The sequence below is a fragment of the Alligator mississippiensis genome, chromosome 8, assembly GCF_030867095.1.
Source record: "Alligator mississippiensis isolate rAllMis1 chromosome 8, rAllMis1, whole genome shotgun sequence".
In the NCBI taxonomy this organism is placed as follows: Eukaryota; Metazoa; Chordata; order Crocodylia; family Alligatoridae; genus Alligator; species Alligator mississippiensis.
Genome location: NC_081831.1, coordinates 82265340 through 82286185, shown reverse-complemented (window position 1 = coordinate 82286185; position 20846 = coordinate 82265340). Strand labels below are relative to the sequence as shown.

The 20846-nt window shown below is 44.8% G+C and overlaps 1 protein-coding gene across 1 annotated transcript in view; it reads right to left on the bottom strand.

The window, feature by feature from the left end:
• LRCH2 (leucine rich repeats and calponin homology domain containing 2) overlaps nt 1-20553 on the bottom strand; it is a 75244-nt gene extending 54691 nt beyond the window's left edge. The window contains exon 1 of the mRNA XM_059732929.1: nt 20246-20553. Coding sequence (XP_059588912.1) covers nt 20246-20528 — 283 coding nt within the window. The 5' untranslated portion in view covers nt 20529-20553. The remainder of the gene's footprint in view (nt 1-20245) is intronic.
• Between the last annotated feature and the right edge of the window lie 293 nt (nt 20554-20846).

Below are 20846 nucleotides of genomic sequence, written 5' to 3'. Positions count from 1 at the left end.
AGGATGAAGATTCTGCAGCTCATCTAGTCTGTTCCAGTGCTGGACCACGCTCACAGTGAGAAACTTCCTCCTAATCTCCAGCCTAAATTTCCTCTGCCGCAGCTTGAGGCCACTGCTCCTAGTCCAGTTCCCCATGGCCACAGAAAAAAGCCCATCACCATCCTCTACGATCGCCCTTCAGGTATTTGCAGATTGTGATCAAATCCTCTCTGTCTTCTCTTCTCCAGACTAAATAAACCTAGCTCTTTCCGCCTTTCCTCATAAGTCATGCTTTCCAGACCTCTAATCATTTTTGTGGCTTTCTACTGGACCCTTTCCAATATATCCACATCCTTTTTCAAGTGTGGGGCCCCAAACTGCATACAGCTTTGTCATCTGTCTTTTTTCTTTTCTTCCTCTATAGAAACTTTCCTCACTTCAGTGGAAAGTGAGGAAGAAGGAGGATGTTTTTGTGACTAACCTATAGGACCGAGTCAGGAGATCTGGATTCTCTTCCCAACACTCCCGCAACCTTTGTGTGCTGTCTTGGGTAAACATGTAAAATGGGGATAATTATAATTCCCTTTATTAGAGTGAGAGGGCAGGCTTTTTTTATTATTATTAAAAGCACTATGTATATCTACCATGCTTTAGGGTAGTTGTTTGTAGCCATGTTGGTCTAAGGACACAGACAGACAACGTTCTTTGGGTAAATGTGATAATCTTTTATTAGACGAACTAAATAGTTGGAAAAATTGTTCTTTGGAAGCTTTTGGGCACAAATGCAACTTTCCCTAGGCCTGAAGGGCATTTGTGCCTGTAGGAGAGGCAGAGAAAATGCCCTCAGAGCATAGCACTTGGTGCCTGTTCCCATCTTTTTCTTCCTCTGTCCCTTCGTACATGACATTCAACAGCATCTGATGAAGTTAGCTTCAGTTCACAAAAGCTCGTGCCTTGTACCTACTTTGGTTAGTCTGTAAGGTGCAAATCTACCCTGCCTTCTACTGGACTTCAGACTCATAAAGCTAACTACATAGGAGTCATGGGGCCAGTGAAAACCTGATCGACCACTGTTTCCGATTGCTGTTTTATTAACCACTGACCTAGCATTAGTAGCCTCCAATCCTATTCAGGATGCAGCTGCTGACCTTGCATGCATCACTGAGACCTGGCTGGAAGAGGCTTCTGGAGCAGCATTTGCCAAAAATAGCTGTGGCCAGGTACTTGGTGCATCATCAGCCTATAAATGGCAGGTTGGGTTTTTTGTTTGTTTGTTTGTTTTTCTGGGGGGAGAAGTGATCTTCAAAGGCAATCTAGCAATAAACAGTATTTGCTGCCAAACTTGCCCGCGACGAAGTGCACCCGCCCGTTTGAGACCAGGGATGGAATGGGGATCCCGCTGGTGTACCGAGAACCTGGCTGCACAGCAGACTCCCTGCTGAGCTAGCCCAGCTGGTTTGAGAGATGGCATTGAGGATGCCCAGACTTATCGTCTTCAATAACAAACATCCACATGGAGACCAACTCTTCAGGGCTGGGGCAGAACTTCATCACCTCCATGACTACCATGGGTCTATCCCAGGCAGTAACTGGATCAACACAGGAGGCATGGCACATGTTGGACCCAACGTTTTGCACCTTCCTGGATACAGGGGTCCTGTTTATCGAGGAGGAAGTCACCTCTGTCACAGTCAGACCACTTCCTTCTAAAGGTGCACATCCTGGACCTTCAAATGCCCCCACTGGGGTGGTGGACCACGTAGGCTGGTCTGCCCTGACTAATGGAGCCAGTAGTATCCCAGAACTCTCTGGGGGACAATCCTACTGACCTTGATAGTTACTGATGACCTGGTCAGTTTGTGGAGGCTCTGCCCTGACCAATTTATATGGGTCAGTTGTACATGCTGTTGCCCACTGAGACAGAGGATGTGGGCAGCCAACTACAAACTAAATCTGTGCACATCCTGGCTTGTAAATGCCAGATGAAGGAGACTGAGGCCACTGCTGATAGAAGCTGTCAGTGCCTCCTTGCAGACACCTCTGCATCTGCAATTGTATGGCCTCTACGCAAGAAACCATCACTTGACATTGACTCTCCAGCCAGGCTACCACCCTATTTAAAGCCTCCTCTTTCTGGGGAAGGTCACTAAACAGGAGGTTGCCAGACAGGATGCAAATGGATTCCTGGACCCTGTCAATCCAGCTGCTGCCCTGGTTATAGCACAGAGACTGCGCTCTGTGCTTTAGGTGACTATGTGAAGTCAAAGAGCAGCAAGAGAAATTTTGCCTTGTTAATCTTGCCAGATCATTCAGGGACTTTTGATAGAGCCGAGCACGAGGGATAAATCTTTTATACGCAACCTATCAGGTTGTCGCAGGACCGCTTTTAATTGGTTCCACTCTTTCCTAACAGGGAGGTCCCAGAGTGGTGATGAGTGAGGGCTCATCACCCCCTCAATACCTTCCCTGTGGTGTCCCCGAGGTCTCCATTCCACCACCTCTCCTGTTCGATGCATACGTGAGGCTCCTGGGTGAGACAGTGCGGAAATTTGGAGAAAGCAGCCATCGTTATGCTGATAACATCTGGTTCTACCTTTCTTTCGCATCCAACCTGCAGCCCAGGGTCCCTCTCCTCTCTCAGGACCTGGCCACAGTTGAGGACTGGATGCAGCTGAACCCAGACAAGACAGAAGATAGGGATGAGCAATCCATGTGGCCCGAAAGAACGGGACACCTACCACTGATGGGGTTCAGCATCCCCTTGTCACTCAGGTTCCCAGCACTGGGGTGCTCCTGGATCTCCAGGTGGTAGCAGTGGCTAGGAGTGCCTTTCCCCAACTCCACAAGCTGAGAAAGCTGAGAGCCTTTCCTTCAGATTCAGATTCTGGTCCCCATCATCCAAACTACACTACTGCAAAGTGCTATGTAGGGCTGCCTTTGAAGACCACCTGGAAGCTGCAGCTGTTGCAGAATGTCTCATCCCACCTTTTGACAGGGGTGGGTGCCAGGAGCACAACTCGTGCCCCAAGTTTTCCAGGTGCGATTCAAGGTGCTGGTTTTGACCAGTAAAACCCTAAATGGTTTGGGCTCTATGTACCTAAGGAATTACCTTCTCCCTTATGCCCCATTCATGATCCCTAAGGTCAGTCAAGGGCAACCACCTGCAAGTACTATCAATGTGCCAAGCTGCTCTATTAGCTTTGAGACATTATTTTGCTTTTCTTGTTTGCTTGTTTTGCAGGTTGCTTTGCTGGTTTTCAAGCCACCTGAGCCCTTCTGGAAGGGTGGCACATACATTTAATCTAATAAATACATAAAGAAAAAAAACCCTATATGTTAAAAAAAAAAAAAGATTTCAGGCCTTTTAATAAAACTTTTGTAAATTTTATTGTTATGAAATCTGAGCAAGAAAAAAGAAGTGACAGACCCACAAACCCTAAACATGTCCTTAGTTGAAAACTAAAACAATCCTTAAACAATGAAACTGGATTTTTTTCTGTTACACAATAACATTTGTTTCAGTCAAGAAACAAAACCTAACACAGTAGTTTCCAAGGTAATAAATACAAGAAAACTGATAGGGTTTTATTATGCTCCCAAAGTAAAAATAGTTTCCACTGTATTTTGTTGTTGGTATTTTAACTTCTAATTTATCAGCCTGATGAAATGAAAACTAAATGTGCATTTGGAAAAGGCAGATGTGCCCTAGGGTATTTCTGCCTTACAGAGAGGTCTCTAATGTTTCTTCCTCTTATGAATTTATGTCCTAGCATTCCATCAGACATAAGCGTCCCTAAAACCAATATGAAGATTAGTGGTAAAAAGACAAAAGAATTAAATGATTTTAGCTAAAAGGACTTCAGAGATGAGTATGTCATCAGCATACCACAACAGAAATAAATACCATACTGTTAGAAACTTTTTTAGTGCCCTATCAAAAAGGAAGTCTATTGAACCCAAAAAGCAAAACACTGTTGAAGAAGATCCGATGCATGATGTTACAGCTTAAAAAATGTATTTTGGAGAGGCAGCATCTGTTGCTATGCTTACGCTGCTTAACACTTTTATTAGAATTGCAAGCCTTTACCAGGCTAGGTTCCCTCTGGATGCACTAGTTCACCCCAACAATCTGTGGGCACCACACAGGGAAGGAGCCCTATCCTGTTGCCAGCTAATGCTGCTAACCCTGTAGCTTTGTAGTACAGGAGGTTTAGTGTGGACACCCTAATGATGATGCACGACTTGCAGGAAGCCTAGGCAAAGTTTCATCCAAAGGCAAACTGGGGACCTTCATCCCTTGCCCAGGATCCCCAAATCCCGTTCCCCTGTGATGCTTAAATGAATCAGTTCCACTGGGCTGAGACACACTCACCAGATAGTGTTGAGGGAGTGACACCATGTGCCACTTCATAAGCTAACAAGACTCCTTAAAGGAGGTTTGAATGGAAACAGGCTTCAAGATGAGCTAATGAGCAGGCTAGATTGGCCCAGTGGCTTTTTGCTAGTTCGTTATTATATTAGTGATCCTATTTTGGTTTTTGTTATAACCTTGACAATACAGCAATACGTTTATTGAAGTGCTAAGGCCAAATGACGCTGCCAGACACAATGGCACAGTTGCTACTACTTCATTCTTCACCACTGCTTTTGTCTCAATCCCTTTTTGTCCGCATTTCTTTACTGTGCACTGGTTGTATTTAATTTCTTCTTTTACTGTTCTTCTATTAAGATCTTTTGGAGGTAACCTCTCTGTGTAATTAAGATTACTATCATATACCAGTGCCTCAAGTGTACTTGGAAATGTATAAACATAACCATGTCCCTGCCCCAGGGAGCTGACAGTCTAGAGCAGGCGCATATGCGATAAGAAAATACCTGCCTCTATCAATTCCCATATCTATGCAGCTGAGAGCTCTAGCAGATCACAGGGCGATAGGAAAATTAGGCTGGAAAGGACCTCATCTAGTCCAGCTGCCTGCTCAAAGCAGTATTGGTCCCGAGATGCCCAGTAACTGGCACACCTTATTTTCTGTGTGCCCAGTTTGAAACAGCCAGGATCTGCTATGCAGAACTGCAAAGTTTTTGCAAGTTCTGTTGACTCAACAGCCAACTCTGTCGGACTACAAGCACATGCGCATCACTGGGCTCGTGCCGACATCACACATAGACATTGAGCAATCATGTCAGATAAACAGGGGTTCCTGCTCCACCTTCAGATGGAGGGATGTGGCAGACACATTATGGGATGCTCACACCACTTGGAGTTGTGGCTGAACAACAACCGTCTTCCACGACAGCATTCTACTAGCTCCTTTGTTTCTTCTGTTCGGTTGCCCATTCATTCTTGAATGCTTACAGACCCCTACAATTTCTTACCCCTTCCACCAGTATGGATTCCAAAAGTCTTTCCAGCATGATTGAACCCTTCCTTATTATGAACAGTGCCATCCTTACCTGTGCCACATGACTGGTAGGAACAAAAAGCAAAAATACTGGAGGAAAAATGGCTGAATAAGGGGAATAAATCAATGTTGCAGCAAAAGGTTAGGAGCTGCAGCCCTGAGGGTGCCCACTGATTCCACTGACATTTGGCAACCTTGGTGCATTTCAGCAGCTCCACGAACCCTTCCTCCTTGAAGTGTCTCTTGTCTCTTCATCACTGTCAGCTTTGCTGCTCCTGTCAAAGATGCCCTGCACAAGGCCCCCCTACTTGAGGGCACTGATTTAAAAACAGGAAGCTTCTGAGATATACTGAGATACATAGCAGTAGCATAACACTTCAGGAAGCCATCTTTTCTTTTTCTAAGAAATTTGCTATTGGTAGCAATACAGGAGTCCCACAGCTGACATGGGAGCTTGCTGCAGGACCCTCTCCTGCTGCTGCCCTCGTTCATTTACCAGCTACTAGACCCCGAACCTGAAGGAAAAGATGCAAGTAACCAGCCACAGCTTTTTGGAGGCTCTCACAGAGGATCTGATAAAATTTTTATCCTGGTGGAAAAGATACTCTGCAAGGATTCCTGGTCTGGACCAGCAGCTACACATGGCTTCTAGACAGCCTGGAGAGACCGGGACATAATCACTACCTCACCAGTATCATCCAGCTCCTGTCGACCCCCACAGCCTGTGTGAAGAAGGCACCTGGACCTGGGCAGACAAGGTTCCTTGGGTGAATTTGATATCTTTTATTAGACCAACCCAAATAGTTGGAGAATAGTTATTACGCAAGCTTTCGAGTTCAAAAACCCTTCGTCAGGCTAAGGAAGTTTCAGCAGTTGGTGTGTGCTCTTCCTGGACCTAGGACACTTGTTGCACATCATCCCGACAGTGCTGCAATCCTTGGTTTTCAGAAATGAAGCACAGTGTGGCAGGAGCAAGCACCATTTACCAGAGGACACTGAACTCCTTACTTTTACTGGTAAATGCCCAGTGCATCTCTTGCTGATAAAGCAGCTCGAGACTGCTCTGTTCTGTTTTGTTCTTCTTCCTTTGAGTACAAGTGTACCAAATGTAATTGGGGTGGAGGGGCTTATAGATTCATAGACTGGAAGGGGCTGGAAGGGACCTGGCAAGATCATCAGGTCCAGCCCCCGTGCACTGGGCAGGAAAGACGAGGGATAGGAGGGAAGTACAAACAAACGCATCACTTGTCAGACCTGCCTTTGCTCTTCTTGCTGGTCTCTGTCCACTGAGACAGCCTGCCTTTGGCTATCCTGGGTGCTGTCTCAGCCACCTTCATCCTTGTTGCAGAGCTTGAGGATGGCTCAGAGGAAGGCTCGTCAGGCTCTAGGAAACATGACAGTAAGAAAACTGCCTTCTATAACACAACCTTTCTATTTTCACCTTGTAGAGGGACTTCAAAACAGCAAATTTAAAAGTGCAGGGCAGTCTCAGACTCCGATCTTCTAAGTGCCTGATACAGCACCACACAAATGTACCTTTTTTATAAACCTAAAGCCTACTGAATCGGGGTACCACACCTAAGGTAATTTCACCACAGGCTTCATAGAAAACACCTTCCCAGATCTGCAAGTGGCAGAGGCAAATGGCTAGAAAGATGTAGCAGGCCTCCTGCCCACCCTTGACTTTCCCCACCACTTGGCCCCCTGCCACTGCTTTTACTGCCAGTGGGCCAAGCTATGGGGGAATTCATTCCTTGGGGGGATGAATTTAAGATGCACCACCCCACCCTGCCCCCCCGCATGGAAAATTATAACAAACTAGGGCTTGCCTTAAATTCAGTCATCTTGGATTTGTGTAAATGTTTTCACAGCGAGTGTGTTAAATGGTACTTCAGTGTTCAGAAGACTGTTTCACACTACATCTTCCCTTTCAGCCATTTGTGGATGCTAAATTACTTCTAGAGCCCTTTTTGTCAACTGATTAAAAAATACATCTAAATGCTCATTTTGCAGCAGAAAAATCATGTATCCAATTCCAAACAAAACTGCTTTCAGTATCTAAAGAAAAAGGGCTCCTCAGCTCTTTAAAGGAATACATTTAAACAGAACAGTATTTGAATGTAAATGAAAACTAAGGAGAAGGATAATTTGACAGCTACTGTCTGGAAAAACTCTTTCTTACACATGAAAGGCCTTTGTAATTCGTGGTTTACAACCTCCCTAAACAAATCATTTATTCTAAGAAAGAACAAAAGGTACCATCAGTTCATGAAACACCTTGCAGTCCATAATTGGCACATTTGTGCTGAATTAAAATACATGCAGCTTGATTACTATACCAATCCATGTAGAACAGATCTGAAAGAGTATCAGTCAGCTATATTATTTTTTTAAAGATGTTTCAAGCATCCCTCTTACTCAGCTTGGGAATCTAGTACTTTTTGTAGGAGGCTGGAAGGGGAGGCAGAATATAGTACAAAGCCCCAAAGTGAGATTTGCTGGAACATGTAACAACAACAAAATCCAAACGACTCAAAGCAACGAAATAGCAACTTCATTTCATTTAGACTCTTCTGAAATTCATAACCTCTCCACTCTGATAAAGTAACTAGATATTGTAACTTCGGAAGATTTAACACATTTACAATCTTCTACAAAAGATGGTTAATGAAAACTTAATACTGAATGGGTGACACTCAAAATCCATGCAAATTTTGAGGGTTGTTTTTTTTGTTGGTTTTATTTAAAGCAAGTACCATAAAACCATGGGGAAAGAAGAAAATAAGCCTCCCACATGACAGGACATAGGAAGTTAATAAAGACAACCGTCTTTAATACCCTGCCCACACTAAAATTCTGGTAATAAAGAGAGATTTCCCTGATGACTTTTAACTCTAGCAGTAAAAAGACAGCGCTGCACTTCTGGGCCACAAAATTTATTTAAGGGGTCAATTAAGGCTACACTTTCTGCAAAAACCTGCAAACATTTTTAGAGCAACTTAATGCCATTCTTTAATTATTTCTTAAATGTCAACACAAGCTATAGCTTATTCTTGATTCATTAGTATATTAATGAGTCAAGATCTGTAATATGACAAGGGTTCAAACACTTGCTATACAGAGAACTACATCTGCTAGGCCAACTCCCAAACCAAGCAACTCCCAATCGGAAGTCTCAACAAGCAAAGCCTTTGGACAAAGACCAGCTCCTAGTAGCTGGAGTTCGAAGCCCTTTCCCTCTATCCTAATTCCACGCTGTTGGAAGGGAAAAGGTCTCCTCTTTTCCCCCCAGCCCTCCCACCATGTCTGCTGGCTGCTACAAAGGAGGGACCAGCCACTGCTGCTCTACCCATCTCCAGCTTTCTCAGGCAGAGGACTTGGGACTAGCTTATTCATCTCTCCCACAACTGGCCTCCGTCCTAAGCAGCGACAGCATACACTGACGTGACTCAAATCAGTTTTGTTGCTGGCTACAGTTGTGAACAGTAATAAGAAAATCAGAGAAGATGTAATTTCACTTTTGGTGCTGTCTGGAGAAACTAAAATAGCAGCAAAGGAACTGAAGTGGTCTGCAAAGACTATAGTTCTGCATTCATATTTGGAAGGCAAAAAGTCTTTTTGGTAAGGAAAGCAAGCTTAATTTTTACAAAAGTTTTGTTGTAGGCCCTCGTGTTTGCCATTGCATGCTTCCCACGTGTCAGAAGCAAATGGCTTTTTCAAGCTCTGGTTCAATGCATTCATAGTCCCCTAGAACCTGGATCTTTCAGAACTGGGCGGTTCACAGCACGTTACCAAACTGAGGATAAGCTGCTTGCTGCAGCTTTTGCTTCAAAGGGCCCAAATTCTCCAACAAGCTAGAGCCTCCCAGCCACTGCTTGGAAAAGTGGCAACACCCTTTGAAACAAAAGCCACAGCAAACAGCTGAAGCCTTCAGTAGCTGTTTGTTGTGGTTTTTACACCAAGTTTTAGACAGTTCCTTCCTCTTTTACTCATCCCTGCTTTGGGGACAAGCTCTTTAGAGGGTTTTTTTTTTCCAGTCCCATTTTATTTAGGGTCATAGCTGATTTATCTGGATAGTATGATGATTTTATAGTGCAAGCGAGTGGGGAGCTCTAATTACAAGTGTGTTTTATGATTAAATATTTCAAATTGATCATTTATGTCTTCCTTTTCCAGTATGCTCATTGTGTTAACTTTCAAGTTTAAATTGCTTGTAAATATATCCTGATTTTTGTTTCAATCAAAATCAACTTTGTTTTAAAAAATTAAAAAGAATTTACTCTGATTTTGTCAACCTTACTCTTTTGCACAAGCAGAGGATACAGATAAAAAAAGTGAGCTTCAGAAAATAGATTCCAATTTGTTTGATGCATTTCAGGGAAGGTGCACACAGCTTAAAACTCATTTCTAGCCATTTCATAGATTGTAGTCAAAAGGGACAAAGGATCATCGTGTCCAACCCCTTGCACCTGGCAGGAAAGAGGACCAAGGTCAGATGACCCCAGCCAGGTGACTATCAAGCCTCCTCTTGAAGACCTACCTCCAAGTTAGGTGATAGTACCACCTCTCTTCGAAGCCCATTCCAGATTTACTTTCTACCATTCATGGTTGTCTATGATAACATGAACAGTGGCATAATTACTTTAAGCACTTTTACAACTATTAAATTATTTTTTTTGCATCCAGATGCTGCATAAAATATATCTAGTTAATATTTTTTTGAGAACAGACACAGTGATCCCATTTGGCTAGGCCCACACGTACACAGAATAGTCAGAGCAGAACTGGTTTTTGGTGCATGAATGTGTTTAGGTACTATCGTAACATGCTACAAAGAAAAGCCTGATCTGTTTTTAGGCCTCATCTGCACCAAGTTTGCCAGAAGAACTCCAGTTCTGGCAAAAACTGAGTATGTTAGTTACCAAAGCTCCCCTGCTTATACCGCTGTCCAGCCCAGCGCTGCAGGTACGAGGGCACATTTTACCAGGTGACGCCTTCCCGGGGGTACTTCATGCCACAGCTGCTGGGTGGAGCCACACGGAGCTGCCAGAAGCACAAGGACACACATGAGCTGTGGCAAATGCTGTCTAACACTGGAAGTTAGAAGCAGTTCATGAAGACGGAGCCTTAATCTAAATTTGGATGTTCTCATGGAGGGCCCTATTGGATGAAGCTTTCCTTTGCCAACATGCTTCCCTCCTAAAAGCAGACTTCAGAACAGTTAATACTGTTTTCTTTTCTCAAGTGCCCTTCACAAGAATGTTAGAAAGGGTTTTTTTTTAATTTAGGGATATAAATTGCTTATATAAAGTGGAATGTAACAGGATAGAGGGAAAAAAATGCTCCTTCGGTATTCAGTTTGTGTTAGCTTAACATTTTAAACCACACACACACATGCTTACAGAGAAAAAAAAATCTTAAACTGCAATTAATGTTAAGTCTTCTGAGAAACTGCCTATACTCATTCTCTTTAGCAGCAGGCAGTGGAGCTGGACTCAGCAGTTTCACCCGAATGTCCACAAAGAGGAAGTAAATGTGTAATGAAAAAAACAGCTAGTGGTAAATATAAGCACAAAGTAGACTGTTTGTAAAGCGATGTGTAAGTATTTGGCGTGGAGGGCTTTTGTTTTGTTTTCAAAGAAAAGTTAAGTCAGCAGCACGGAATGCGATATGAAAAAAAATTAAGGGATACTTAAAAACCACCTAAAAGAGCATTCTGTTCCAAATCTGGTGTTTTCAGTTCTGATAGCATCCCTCTAACATAATCAACAGTAATTGCACTGCGTATTCCTGCTGGTTTACATATGTAGGAAAGCTCCCTCCAACCAGTAAAAACTTCTAAATTGGTTGAAATAGTTTGAATGCAATCACTATGTTCCATCTGAACAACAAACATTTCCAAAAGATAAACAATGATTAAGACTGAATATTAGCTTTAGCTTTCTTGTTGCTGCCCACCTTCTTTCAGGATTTAACATTATCATTTCTTTTGGCAACGACTATTATACATTAATAATCCACAAAATTAAGGTAAAGAAGGAAATCTCACAAGTGCCTGAATGAAGTAGCATGTGCCTCAAATTCCTTAACTCTTATGCATTTGTTAAAATTCAAGCCTTAATAGGCCTAAATTATGTTGTCTCAACATTTCCCTTCATTTTGTAGGCCACAATAACACTTCCGACTGCTACAGCTTAAAGGAAAAACGTTTCATTCCCTTTGTGCATTGGACAGAACTTCATGCTCAGCCAGATCCCCTCCTGTGTAGTCAATTAGTTTTGCTGAGTCTTAACTACAACCACTGAACATTATTACTGTTATGTACTGTTCTCTGAGAAGAATGTGGAAGCACTTCCTTGGACTCAGTAAGTACATGCTTAACTAGCATCTCAGCAGAAATGAGGCTGCTGAAATTTCAGAGCGGAGCTGGATGTAAACACATTTTTTCCTAAATAAAGTTATGCTCTTCAGTTCAAATTCGTACATACTAATACACCCCCCCTCCCCCAAAATAAAAACCTGTTACAGAGGTTATGTACACACTGCAAGAACCAGTGAGAAAATAGATTTCATAGAAAAATTAATAAGCATAGCTCCTAAGTGCCTTCAAGGAGGAAGGGAAGAAAGAGGACTAGCAAGCAAGAAATCTTCCTTCTTTCCTTCACTAACTACTGCATGGAACCAGGTGAGGAGCAGATAAACTAGCCAGAGAGATGTCCCCATGGCTTGAAATGCTGCCGACTCTAATGTGGCCCAGCCCAATGAATTATATGGCAAGCCATGCGCCTTTTGGCTTTGGACTAATGGCATGCATAGTTTGTACTATACATAAGTAGGTACAAAAGTGCTGCTTAAAAATATGTTCATGCAGTATTGTGCTAACACTTGCAGCAGCTTGAAAAAGATCAAATGGATCAATACTGGATAAACTGAGATTGGGAACCCAAAGTACAAAGTGACTTTCAAATTTGCCCCTCACTTCCATGTGCTCAGAGAGAGCAGGTTGTGTTAAGGGAGGCAGGGAGAGCTGCAGGGGAAGAAGTTGGGAAGGCCACCTGGCCCCCCAGATTTATTTTCCTTGATGTAGCGGTAGGAGGGGGACAAATTCAAGACAAAACTCCAATAATTAGATTCTATACCCAGGAAATTATAACAAAATTATGCATTTTCTATATATGGAATCTAATTATTGGGGAGTCAACTTAAAATTCAGTGTTGTATTACATTTGAGTAAATATGGTATCCAGGCCTTTGCAGCTTTCCCAGGGAAAACACAGGCAGCTACAGCTGGGGTTAGGTAGGGAGCAAAACATTGTGGCTGCTCTATTAATCCCCACCGGTGATGACCCACAGGCATTGCTTGGCTGAACCAAACTACCCAAACCCTCTTCACTTCCCAAGCTAAGTGGTGTGGGCAGCCAAAAACACCTGCCAGGTCAGCTACGGGCCTAATCCAAGCCAGCTGAGAACCTGTCCAGCACAAGAGGTTCAGGTCTGCTTTAAGAAAGCAGCTTCTGCAGCATAAGCCTCTGCCAGAGGAAAGACAACGAGCTCAAAGCCAGCAGCTACTACTCCCTTGTCCTGACTGTGAAGCTGCCTTTGCAGCATTTACTTTCTCTTTCCCTTGAGTAGACTCCTGCAGAAGTTGCTGTTATCTTATTTTCTCACTTAAAAAAAAACACACTCTAGTTTCCAGCAGCTGTTGGGGTTTGTTTGTTTTTTTTAAACGTGTGCTGTATGTGAGAAATTGCAATATATAGGTTGGACTTGGAACCTGGTTCCCAAAGCATTCATTTTTTTCTCTTGGCAAACCACCACCATAACTGATACCAGCATAGAGCTGGAGTTGCATTTATACTGAACAGGAGCTAGCCAAACACATTTTGAAAGGGCTCCTTAAACTCTGGATTCTTTCCCATCTTTATATTCATCTGGGTGTGATGAAAAGTCCATCTTTTCTCCCTCCTAAAGCAAGTCTTAACTATATCCATAGTATTTTTCTTGCACATTTTTAATTTGTGAAATCGTAGGATGGATGCCTGTAACCATTTTTTTTTCAATGAAGGCACAGCTACATACAAAAAGGGCCACAACTAATGTTATTTGGACTGCAGAAACAGGAACTGAGAAGTCAAAGGATGCCAGTCTGTGGCTGCTCTCGCAATCTTGGTTCTGCTTCCCAACAAGTCCAGTCTGTGCCCCGTTCAGAACACAGGGTCCCAGACGGGGTGGAGATCGCACTTTATACATGACAAAATCCATGAAAGAGCCTGTTACGGCACAGAACTAGGGTTGCACAGACACACAACCATCAAACTGGCATACCCAACTTCTGCATTCTTGACTGCAACATAATGAACTTTTCTTAAAGCTACATTAATTGGTCGGAGGCGGGGGATTTTCTTACACAAAACTTACCTCCCCCACCCCTTACCAATCATGGATCACCATGGTTTAACCCTGAATCATTGCCATGGCAATGCAGTTTTATCACCTGACCTATACTAAGTGGCTGTAGAAGACCAATGTCGTCCAATGCCTGGGGGAGACCGATAAGCTTTTAGTGCATTGTGCAGAATCCAGCAGGAGAACCCGGCCTACATACCTTTTCCCTTCCCTCCGAACTCAGGAGATCCTGCCCCACATGGTATGCTTGGTCAGGCAGATAGAGATGGACCACTGGGGTAGCATCCCAAGTTGGGAAACCAAACTAGATGGGTACTCCCTCTCCTCCTTCCCTGAGCACACAAGGATGGAGGTAGCAGGGTGGCCATTACACCACAACTCAAGGAGCATCCAGGCTCTGCCAGCACACAGTACCATGCTTCTGTGGCTTTTGAAGAGGTTTCGGTTCATTGCGAAGACAAAATTTCCCTGAGGAAATTGCCCTGTTCATAAGAATTCCCTAGGCAACAGAAAGTGGAGTATCAAATGCATCTAATATTACCATATTAGAGCAAATCTTTCATCGTATTAGGCACTTATGTAAACATGAATAAGAAAGGTCACCTATTATATTAGGCAGTAAGTAAGCACACAGACACAGAAGAGCAGACTGCGCGCACCAAAGAGCTTCAAATCTGAGCAAGACAAGCATGAGGCAGGGAAAGGATGTGACACCCAGGAAGAGTGAAAAATGTGGTAGCAAACATCAGGGGGATCAAGGGGGACAAATGCAACAGAGGACTGGTTAAGGAGAAAGGACACAGAAAGGAGGGAGCAAGGGACAGTGCAAGGAAGAAGCGGAGCTGGTACAGGCTGAAACCAAGGGGAAGACAATCAGGAAGAGGGCTAGAACAAACAACCCGCCTGCCCTAGGCAAGTCACCTACTACAGCCTTGAGTGGACTTCCCCAGCGTTTCTGCAGCTGCTCCCTGGCTGGCTCCACCCTGCAGTTTTACCATCCCCTGCAGGAGGCTACTTGCTGGAGCCAGGCAGGGCAAACACTTAGCCCAAGGGTCAGCAACCTAGGGGCCTTCATGGCCCATGAAAAGACTGGATCTAGCCCACAGCAGCTTAGGAAACCCCAGCCAGGTCAGCAGAGGAGGTGTCTCCAGAATCCTACTGCCCACCACGTTCATTTATTTTCTCAGCCTCCCTAGGATCCTAGCATCTACCTTCTTCTATATACTCCCTTTGGCGGATCTGCTGATCTCTAGGGAAATGCAGCGTGCAGCCTGCCGTGGGGACTGGATCATAAGCAGCAGGCTGGGGTGGCAAAAGGTTTCCAAGCCCCAACCTAGGTCCTACTTAGCCTACAGCAAGGGAAGAGTCCTAGAACAGCTCTACATTGAAATGGATTCTATGTAAACTGTTTCCTACTGAAAAAAGGATGAGTAATGCAGCAGCAAAATTTACGCTGACCAATGTAATTAGTTATAACCAAAAAAGGGCTAATGGGAACTTGAAAGAAACCTAAAAAAGCATGTGAACAGATAACATGATGGGAAATGTAAATCTCTTTTGATAAGTACAAAGCAATACAAATTGGAGGGAGGAGGGGGAGAGGGGAATTAAAACTACTCAATTTACAGAACTCAAAAAACAATATCAGCTCAGGAAAATTATCTAGGTTTTACAGAGGAAATGTTAACAAAACCTCTGCAATAAGCAGATGGGATCAAACGAAACTAGATGTTAAGCTGTATAAGGAGCAGGCCTGTGAATAATACTAACACCTGATTTATATACATATTCATATTTACATCGTGTGGAAAAAGGGGTGCAGCTTTATCAGGAACATTGTGTGAAATACTAGTCACCCCATTTCAAAATGCTATTTATTGTACAGCTTGAGGGTTGGAGATATATTGTTCGTTGTCACTTGCATAAACACAAGCTAAATGACTAGTGTGTTGGGGGGAAAAAGCCAATTAAAGCCTTCAATATCATTTCCAGCAACATTACAGTTAGCTGCATTGGTGGCCTTCTTTTAGCAGATAAGCCAGGGACTAGCTGGGCTTGGTAACTCCTCTGTGGTCACCGCAGAGGGGGTAAGAAACGGACTACCAAACAGCCCAGGGGAGGCAGTTTTCACACTGCTTCCGTTGTAAACGTTCCTCTTTTTTCCAGACTTCCAGTCTGGCACTTCCCCAAGCAAAAGATGCACCAACAAAACCTTACAGAAGCTCAAGTCAATATAAATTTGTTGCAAACCTCACATTGTCCTCCTGATTGCAGCCTCTTCAATAACAATGACATATGTTCTCCATTAAGCAGTTCACTCACTTCCTCTATGATAATTTAGATTCACATTAGGCAACAACAGTTCGTGCCTCTAAAATTAAGGATTTTGTGAGTTCTTATAAATTCTTCAGTTAGTTGCCATTCTAATTAATCCAGGCTGTCAAAAGGACATAGCACTATTTTACCCAAGAAAGTGCAATTGGTTTAGAGGCCTTCATTCAAGACATACAAGTATGTGCACCATTTAAATTTCATACTGGCGTCCTCGCAACAAATCTTTTTAGTCACAAGCCTATCTGCATTACACAGGAGAATGTCAGTTTGTACCACTGGGCCACCTGAAAGGGGCCAGCTAAATATAAAGTAATATTGATCAGATTAAGTCAGTAATGCTAAACCAGGGGTGGGCAAAATGCAGCCCGCCAGGCCATTCTATCGGGCCCGCGGGGCCCCTAAAAAATTTAGAAAATTAATATTTATCTGCCCCTGGTTGCCTGTCATGCAGCCCTTGATGGCTTGCAAAAACTCAGTAAACGGCCCTCCGCCTGAAATAACTGCCCGCCCCTGTGCTAAACCGTGCTTCTCAATTGACAGGCTTATTGACAGTCTCAGCAGAGACATCCAGGAATCCTAAGGCAGAAAGCTTGAATATTCTGTTACTTCTAAAGGGAAAAACCCTCAGCTCTGGAGGAAATATAACCATACTGCAAAACCATTTCCCTCTCCCTACCTTTGTTAAGGCTGTTGTGGGAGCTAAGGATCAAGATATATATGCTTATGGGCAGTCTTCCACTATGCTATAATTTTTTATTTCTGGGATGGACATCAAGAGAACTTGATAGATGCTCGTAAAATCTGATTAAATAAACTGAAAATCAACAGGGATGAGATTTGCTTGGGAAGATTGAGACAGCTGAGGGGGCTACCTCTGTTAAGCAGAGAAAGCTGACATTAAGGGCTGTCAACCTAATGCCTTTCATGAGTACTAAACTTGCATATTTAAGAAGTTGTTTGTTTCATAAAACACTAAAAGCAAAAGGAAGCACACTGGCAGGTGTCAGCAGGGCATAGCTGTCTGGCTGAAGACGTAAACAAAAAACACTCGCTCCTTGGTGCAGTTGGTATGCAATATAACTGGCTGCTTAACTCCCGTTGGGTTTAATGACGTGCGTATAATAGGAGGGAGGATGCAGGCCTGGAGACTCGAGATACTTCTCATAGAGCACCGCCCACTGAACATCCTTCAGTTCACCTAGACTCTTCTGAGACAGCTTGCTCAACAGAGCCAAACAACTTGTATAAACAGACAAATGATAAAGGAAGTGCAAGAAAGCACTTTAAAAGATCTTCAGAGAGGTTTAATGAAATTCTGAAGCTGCTGAAGCATCTGACGTCATTAAAGGGCCAAGTATTAAACTGTGAGATTACTGAAGCAAATAAATTGTAACATAATGAGATGCCATAAACATTTGCTATGGTCCTTGCAATTTACGGGTTATAAACCAATTAAAGATATAGTAGGCACAAAAATCTCCATACAAAGGACCTGAGGCAATGGGAGAAGGAAGCAAGCAAGGCAAGAATTACAGACATGTCCAACCTTTGCCTCTTAATGAAGTCAATTCAGTTGAAGTTAAGTGTAGCACGATGCGTCACAAATAATTTAGCGCTAACGTTTCTTAAAACGTTTTTTAGAAGTCTGAATTAACTAAAACTATTCTATTTCCAGCTCAATAAACAGTCTCTAAAGAGGCGGGATGGTATGGCTTAAAGCAATGGTTTCCAATCTGTGGTACAAGTACCACCAGTGGTACACAGACAACCTGTCAGTGGCACACATTTAAAGATGTATTATAATTACTTTATATGACAAAAATTTGCTGGTGGTGCTTAAGATTTATCATTTTTAATTGGTGGTGCACAGCCTGTCAGGGTTTGGGAACCGCTGCCCACCCTGGAGCTGAAACTGGTGTTCTAGATCCCGCTCTCATTTCTGCCACAAACCTCACGCAAGCTAGTCACGTACAGTCCGACTCTCAAAAATGGCACTTATTCTGAGTACCTATCTTGAGATCCTGCCACCCAGATATTCAGATTTCCATGGAAAATAAATCCAGAAGGTTGCAAAATTAGTGCCCAACTGGCACCAAATAACAGTGAGTATTTTTTAACCTAAATCTTCACTCCTTGCTTGATATCTGTGCAAGATGTGGGGAAATTTGTCCTAAACTCGCAGCAGGTTGCAGTATAAAGCTTGTTTGTAAATAGTGATAAGTACCATAGAAATGGCTGTAAATAAATATAAAGGCAGTGTCAGAATCTTATCCAGAATCCAATCCTTCCTTAGAGACAATCTGCAAGCAGCAATTTTTAATGCACTTGCTGAATACTAAAATATCCACCCACCAGTCAAAAAATAGACAAGACAGTCTACAGGCCAAATCAAAATAAATATTACAAAGCGCTCTCAAGTACATTTTAGAAAGCCCTTTAAAAGAACCGAAATACAACCCCACGTCACCAGATGAATTCTTACACAGGTCAGGCTTCTATTGTTTGTGTACAGCAAAACCGATTTACATGCATTGTTCGATGCCACTGAAGAACACACAGCATCTTGTATACGGAGGCCTTAATCCTGGCTGAGGCTTCTGAGCATTACTAAATGGCACGGATCAGACTAGCAACAGTTACAGGGAAGGCAGATTGCCATAATTTACACAAAGTCAAATCAATCTTGAATCTATCAACGTGGTTTTGGTTGTACCTTATGATCATAGCACACCTATTAAAATGCATGGACCCCTAATAAACTCCACGCAAGACAACAGAAGAGCTCTACTGGTAACAGATTCTCTATATACAAGGGCTCCTCATTTTTCTATTTTAAATGTTGAGCAGTTTTTGTGCCTAAATACTCAACATGTCCCATACATTTCATTACTGAGCAATTTTGAGCTATTATGCCATTTAACACATTTTAAAATTATTTTTGTGCTCCTATTCCCAGACAATTAAAGCACTCTTGCCTACCCACATTCTGCTTAGCACATGCAAGTCCAACACATGTGCCAGGAAAAAGAAAAAGACATTAAGACCCAATACTGGATATTCTAAATATCCAGGGTTGTTTTTTTTAATCTTTCGTAAATCCTCAGCATAAAAAAGCCTCACAAAACCTCACATAATATCACAGAACACAAGCGCCTCCGACCTAACAAAAACACGCAGTCCACAACAAAGGGTTGGGGAGAATAAGTATTTGATAGATCACGGGAACACAGGATTGTCACAGATGGATGAAGGCACTACAATGGGCAGTCTCTTATTCAAGATGATAAACCAATTACCACAACCCCGTGGAAAAAAAAAAAGGAACCAAAACCTTGACACGCATGTTCCCGGTAAAGTGTTTTATAAAACTGCTACCACTGTTGTAGCAAATAATGATACATCAGATCCTAATTAGTATACTTTGTGCTAGCATCGTAGCCTAAACAGCTCATTTCCAGGGACTGGTCCAATACCAAATACATCAAGAACTACCACTGGAAAGAAAAAACAAAAACACAGGCGACAAAACCCCAACGGACTAGACTATAAACCAGATTTCCCCCTTCACGCGGAACGGAGCCACGGTCGGCTCCCGCGTCCGTGTTATTAACCGACGCGGCGAATACATTGAGCCCCGCGCACAGAGCCTGCCGCACGAACGCGCGCGTCCCGCCCCGCGCCCCCTATTCGTGACCGAGAACGCTGCCCGGGGACGGCACCCCCCACGGGCGGGGACCAGCCCAAACACCCAGCTCCTCTTTTTGAAACTGCAAACGAATCTGATGGCCCCAGTCAACGCCCCCCCCCCCCCACACGCACGCCCACCCTGGGATCCCCAACAACTCCCCTGGGCACCCCCAGCCCTGCCCCTCCCCCACCGCCGCGCCCTCTCCATCCACTCCCACTCCCCCACCCCCACCCCCACAGGGGACGCCTCCCAGCCCCGCCCCTCCCCCACCCCATACAGCCCCCCAGCCCTGCCCCATGCCCCTGCAGCAGCACTACCCCTCCCCCACCCCCTGCAGCCCCCCAGCCCTGCCTCTTCCCCTCCCCCACGCCCCTGCCCCCTGCAGCCCCCGCATCGCGGCGCGGCACGGCACGGCACGGCACGGCACGGCGCGCACCTGCTTGCGTGGTGTCGCTGAGGTCGTAGCCGCCGGCGGGGAAGTCGCGGAGCTTCCTGCCGCTGAGGCCGAGGATGCCCGAGCTGCCCGCCTCCTCCAGCGCGCGGTCCAGGCTGCGCCCCGTGTGCGGCGGGAGGGCGGCCGCGCCCCACGGCGGCCCAGCGGCGTACGGCAGCGTCAGGTGCGCGGGGAGCCCCAGCCCGGGCCCCAGCCCGAGACCCGGACCTGGCCCCGGCCCAGGCCCCTGGCCGCCGCTGCCCCCACCGCCCTGCCCGGCCGCCATGACACCGCGGCCAGCCCAGCCCACAGCCGCCCGCCCACTGCGCACGCGCGGCGGGGGCGGGGCCGCCCCAACGGCCGTGCCGACCGCCCACTGCGCACGCGCCGGCCCCGCCCCTCAACACAACAGCCGCGCGGCCCGCCCACTGCGCACGCGCCGGCCCCGCCCCTCTACACAACAGCCGCGCGGCCCGCCCCCTTTTGCGCGCTACAACAGGGGGCGGGGCCACCCCGCCCACCATATCAATGTCCGGGGGCGGGGCCAATGAGGGGCGGGGCTTCGCTGGGCCCCTCCCCCGTCTTGAGGCGGGAAGGTGTGTCA